At 43.2% G+C, this 6,000-nt stretch overlaps 1 protein-coding gene across 3 annotated transcripts in view; it reads left to right on the top strand.

Moving 5' to 3' along the window:
• LOC118372903 (guanine nucleotide exchange factor VAV3-like) overlaps positions 1-6,000 on the top strand; it is a 257,830-nt gene that overhangs the window by 194,297 nt on the left and 57,533 nt on the right. For all 3 annotated transcript variants that reach the window (XM_052499406.1, XM_052499404.1, XM_052499407.1), the window contains exons 21-22: positions 3,915-3,980; positions 4,960-4,994. In XM_052499406.1, the coding sequence (XP_052355366.1) occupies positions 3,915-3,980; positions 4,960-4,994 (101 nt within the window). The remainder of the gene's footprint in view (positions 1-3,914; positions 3,981-4,959; positions 4,995-6,000) is intronic.

The following is a 6,000-nucleotide window of genomic DNA, read 5'->3' as shown; positions in this document are numbered from 1 at the left end:
AACATCTTTGTCTAGTTCGTGGTGAGTAATCGCTGTTCTAATGTCCAGAAGTAATTTTGGTCATAAGAGACAGTAGCGGCAACATTGTGTACAAAATAAGTTAAAACATTTGTTACAAACAGCGCAAATAAAAAAATAGCACAGTCGGTTAGGAACACGTTAGGTTTAGGTTCAGAGGATTAGGAGATAGGGTTAGGTTTAGAGTTAGGGTAAGGATTAGGAGATAGGGTTAGGTTTAGAGTTAGGGTGAGAATTAGGGTTAGGATTAGGAGATATGATTAGGTTTAGATTTAGGGTGGGAATTAGGGTTAGGATTAGGTTTAGAGTTAGGGTGAGAATTAGGGTTAGGATTAGGAGATAGGATTAGGTTTAGAGTTAGGGTGAGAATTAGGGTTAGGATTAGCAGATAGGGTTAGGTTTAGATTCATGGTTAGCTGTTAGTGAAAATAGGATTTTGATGGGAATCAATTGTTTGATCCCCACAAGGATAGTTAAACAAACGTGTTTGCATGTGTGTGTTTTGTGTGTGCGTGCATCTTTCCAATCCACAAAGAGTCACTCACCCATTCAGCTCTGTGTTTGTGTGTTTTGGTCTGGCCGGCTGGCTGGCATTGCAACAACAGCAGCACAGATGGCTTTTATGCTCCCTTATGGCCACAAAGACCTATTTCTGCTGTATGCTCCCCTATGGCCACTAGGACCTAAAAATAGCCTCTCTCCCCTCTCTCTCTCTCTCTCTCTCTCTCTCTCTCTCTCTCTCTCTCCTTTCTCTTTTCAATTCAATTAAAAGTGCTATATAGCAAGGGAAACATATGTTTACGTTGCCAATGCAAGTGAAATAGATAATAAACAAAACAGTAAACATTACACCGAATGTTTCTCTCCCTCTCTCCCCTACGTTCTCTCCCTCTCTCCCCTACTTTCTCTCCCTCTCTCCACTACGTTCTCTCCCTCTCTCCCCTACTTTCTCTCCCTCTCTCCCCTACGTTCTCTCCCTCTCTCCCCTACTTTCTCTCCCTCTCTCCCCTACTTTCTCTCCCTCTCTCCCCTACGTTCTCTCCCTCTCTCCCCTCCTTTCTCTCCCTCTCTCCCCTACTTTCTCTCCCTCTCTCCCCTACGTTCTCTCCCTCTCTCCCCTACTTTCTCTCCCTCTCCCCTACTTTCTCTCCCTCTCTCCCCTACTTTCTCTCCCTCTCTCCCCTACTTTCTCTCCCTCTCTCCCCTACTTTCTCTCCCTCTCTCCCCTAGATTCTCTCCCTCACTCCCCTGCTTTTCCTCCCCTACTTTCTCTCCCTTTCTCCCCTACTTTCTCTCCCTTTCTCCCCTGCTTTTTCTCTCCCCTACTTTCTCTCCCTCTCCCCTACTTTCTCCCCTCTTTCCACTACATTCTCTCCCTCTCTCCCCTACTTTCTCTCCCTCTCTCCCCTACTTTCTCTCCCTCTCTCCCCTACTTTCTCTCCCTCTCCCCTACTTTCTCCCTCTCTCCCCTGCTTTTTCTCCCCAATTTTCTCTCCCTCTCTCCCTTACTTTCCTCCCTCTCTCCCCTACATTCTCTCCCTCTCTCCCCTACTTTCTCTCCCTCTCTCCCCTACGTTCTCTCCCTCTCTCTCCTACGTTCTCTCCCTCAGGGTAGCCTAGTGGTTAGAGTGTTGGACTAATAACCGAAAGGTTGCAAATCTGTCGTTCTGCCCCTGAACAGGCAGTTAACCCACTGTTCCTAGGCCGTCATTGAAAATAAGAATTTGTTCTTAACTGACTTGCCTGGTTAAATAAAGGTAAAATAAATAATAAATAAAATAAAAAATTATCTCCCTCTCTCCCCTACTTTCTCTCCCTCTCTCCCCTACATTCTCCCCCGCTCTCCCCTACTTTCTCCCCCTCTCTCCCCTACTTTCTCCCCCTCTCTCCCCTACTTTCTCTCCCTCTCTCTCTAGGCTGGCCAGTATTCATAGTCAGAGCCGTTTGTTGTGATAGCCCAGGTTTTTCAGCACTGTCACTTTGCTGGAACAGCCTCACTTTCTTTGTGTGTAGGTGTGTGTGTCTTTGTGTGTAGGTGTGTGTGTCTTTGTGTGTAGGTGTGTGTAGGGGTACAGGGGTTCTATTTGAGTATATGTGTGTTTGTGTACATGCCTGCGTGCATATTTGTTACACTCTGTGTGTGTGTGTTTGTGTCCTGTTTTGACAGTCCCGGAGATTTATCAGCATACACATTGTGTTTAATGCTGTTTCGGGGGAGATGGGCCGTACAACCCCCCCTTAGCTGTTGAATTAGAGGTCTATATATATAAAAAAAAATGACAGCTTTACCTTTAGCCCACTTCATCTCTGTACCCCCCCCCTCCTCGGTGATAGCGGATAGAGTTACAGAACTCCCATTATTCATCACTGTGGTAACCAGCAGACCATAATTCCTGTTCTGGTGGCAGACTAATATAATTGATCACTGTAATTTCATTTGGCTCTGTTGACTCTAACAGGGTTAAAGCTGGATGATTATCACAACATTCATCTGAGCCTCATAATCAATAGGAGAGTTTTCCAAAAGCACTGATTAAATGTTATTAAAGCTAACTGTATTAGGGGCGCTTAGATGTGTTATCTCTCTCGGTCTGAGTCAGATGTGTTATCTCTCTCTGTGTGACTCAGATGTGCTGTCTCTCTGTGTGAGTCAGATGTGTTATCTCTCTGTGTGACTCAGATGTGCTGTCTCTCTCGGTCTGAGTCAGATGTGTTATCTCTCTCTGTGTGACTCAGATGTGCTGTCTCTCTGTGTGAGTCAGATGTGTTATCTCTCTCTGTGTGAGTCAGATGTGTTATCTCTCTCTGTGTGACTCAGATGTGCTGTCTCTCTCTGTGTGAGTCAGATGTGCTATCTCTCTCTGTGTGACTCAGATGTGCTGTCTCTCTCTGTGTGAGTCAGATGTGCTATCTCTCTCTGTGTGACTCAGATGTGCTGTCTCTCTGTGTGAGTCAGATGTGTTATCTCTCTCTGTGTGAGTCAGATGTGTTATCTCTCTCTGTGTGACTCTTCAGATGTGTTACTCTCTCTGTGTGACTCAAATGTGCTGTCTCTTCTGTTTCAGATGTGTTATCTCTGTGTGACTCATGTCTGTCTCTCTCTGTGAGTCAGATGTGTAATCTCTTCAGTCTAGACTCAGATGTCATTACCTCTGTGTGAGTCAGATGTGTTATCTCTTCAGATGTCTGACTCTCTGTGTGTAGAGTCATTACTCTCTCTGTGTGACTCAGATGTGCTATCTCTCTCTGTGTGACTCAGATGTGCTGTCTCTCTCTGTGTGACTCAGATGTGCTATCTCCCACTGTGTGACTCAGATGTGCTACCTCTCTCTGTGTGACTCTTCAGAACTCTTCAGTCTAGACTTCTTTAGAGTCATTACCATCAGGAGACAAGAACTCTTCAGTCTAGACTTCTTTAGAGTCATTACCATCAGGAGACAAGAACTCTTCAGTCTAGACTTCTTTAAAGTCATTACCATCAGGAGAGAAGAACTCTTCAGTCTAGACTTCTTTAGAGTCATTACCATCAGGAGACGAGGAACTCTTCAGTCTAGACTTCTTTAAAGTCATTACCATCAGGAGACTAGAACTCTTCAGAACTCTTCAGTCTAGACTTCTTTAGAGTCATTACCATCAGGAGACGAGGAACTCTTCAGTCTAGACTTCAACTCTCTCAACCAGTGATTATATTTTAAAAAACAAGGTCTGTAAATCTGTTCTGCTCTGTCCTGCTGAGCTAATTGCTACTGAAGCACAGTGACAAAGTTACCCAGACTAATGTAATTAACTCTCTCTCTCTCTCTCTCTCTCTCTCTCTCTCTCTCTCTCTCTCTCTCTCTCTCTCTCTCTCTCTCTCTCTCTCTCTCTCTCTCTCTCTCTCTCTGCTGTGGTTTCAGGGCAAAATCGTGAAAACAAGAGAAGTTGGCTTCTTTCCAAGCAGTGCCGTGAAGCCGTGCCCATGTGTAAGCCAGGCACTAAGAAGTGCGTTAGAAGTGTTGTTCAAGCAGTAAACAGAGGCTTTGGGTGGCGAAGCAGGCAGAATAAGGGGTTGACACAGACACTGGGATGATTGTTAGAAACATGATTATGGATAAAGGAGATAATTCATGGTGCTTCAGCTGCAGTTTTTAAATTCAACAATTGAATTAGCAAGACAGTTTATATACGTCACTATGTCATTTCACATGACATAGCACTAAAGAAGAAGACACAACCTCGGCTATCTCTCACTAAATGCATGGGAAACATTCGCTAGTCAAACTATATATTGTCCATTTTGACTTGTTTGTATCACTGAACGTCTTGTTCCTACAGAATCCACATAATGTCTCTGTTTTCAGTCAGACAATATGTCACTGACATGAGTAGATGTACTTTTATAATGACACAGAGCAGATGACCTACAGTGCTATCTGGATACTTACACCACGGTAAAGATAACAAGTACATTATGCTACTTCATTAGGTTCATAGGAAATACCAAAACCACCTGTTGACAACAAAACCCAAATGTTATGTTAAACATATTCATGGTAGCCGGAACTACCGCCACAAAAGAGAGGGGGAAACAAATACTATTGACTTAGTTGGCCGTAGGGGAAAGTGAATGCTTTATTGACTGATGTATGCAACAGTGAGATTCAGGTTGGGTGGGATTGTGGGAATGAAAGAACAATGGCTCATGTGTTGCTCTCTCTCTCTCTCGCTCTCCTCTCTCTTTCTTTCTCTCTCTCTCTCTCTCCTCTTCTCTCTCTCTCTCTGCTCTCTTGTCTCTCTCTCTCCCTCTCTCTCTCTCTCCCCCCCTCTCTCTCTCTCTTCTTCTCTCTCTCTCTCTCTGCTCTCTTCTCTCTCTCTCCCTCTCTCTCTCCCCCCCCCCTCTCTCTCTCTCTCTCACTTTTCTCTCCTCTCTTTTCTGTCTCTCTCTCTTCTATTTACCCTCAGGTCCCTAAACCTGTCGACTACTCCACACAACCCTGGTATGTTCACATGCGAATGAATCTCACCAAACTTTCATGCAAAAACTGCCTTTCCCTTTCTTTGTCACAGTATGTTGGATCATTAGTGGTTTGTGTGTTCGACCTTTCAGGTTAAATTGGTGGGTGTTATTTCATCTAGACTGTAGTTTAGTATACGACTCCTGATTCTGCTCTCTAGGTTGTACAGTTCCTTCAGAAAGTATTCATACCTCTTGACCTATTCCACATTTTGTTGTGTTACAGACTGAATTCAAAATGTATTCAATATTTTTTTTATTTCCCATTTACAGACTTTACCCCATAATGACAAAGTGAAAACACATATATATATATTTTTAAATATTTTCTAATTTATTTAAAATGAAATACAGAAATGTCTAATTTACATAAGTATTCACACCCCTGAGTCAATACATTAGAATCATCTTTGGCAGCGATTACAGCTGTGAGTAATTCTGGGTAAGTCTCTAAGAGTGATTACAGCTGTGAGTAATTCTGGGTAAGTCTCTAAGAGTGATTACAGCTGTGAGTAATTCTGCGTAAGTCTCTAAGAGTGATTACAGCTGTGAGTAATTCTGGGTAAGTCTCTAAGAGCTTTATACACCTGGATTGTACAATATTTCCACATGATTATTTTTTAACCTTTTACTGCAGTGGGCTAAATTAGGGTCACACAGAGTGTTTCTGGGTAGTCTTAAATAAATCTATGTTTGAAAGAAAATTGCACACACGTGGTTACGGGCTAAAATAAAGAAGACAACAGTATATAGAGTTGAATGTATTTCATTTAGAGTTTACATCCCAATATTACACTTCATAATATGGGGCGGCAGGGTAGCCTAGTGGTTAGAACGTTGGACTAGTAACCGAAAGGTTGCAAGTTCGAATCCCCGAGCTGACAAAGTTACAAATCTGTTGTTCTGCCCCTGAACAGGCAGTTAACCCACTGTTAACCCTAGGCCGTCATTGAAAATAAGAATTTGTTCTTAACTGACTTGCCTAAAGG

Source organism: Oncorhynchus keta, chromosome 4 (genome assembly GCF_023373465.1).
Source record: "Oncorhynchus keta strain PuntledgeMale-10-30-2019 chromosome 4, Oket_V2, whole genome shotgun sequence".
NCBI classification, from domain to species: Eukaryota; Metazoa; Chordata; class Actinopteri; order Salmoniformes; family Salmonidae; genus Oncorhynchus; species Oncorhynchus keta.
The sequence above is the reverse complement of the archived record's forward strand: the minus strand, read 5'-3'. Positions and strand labels throughout refer to the sequence as shown.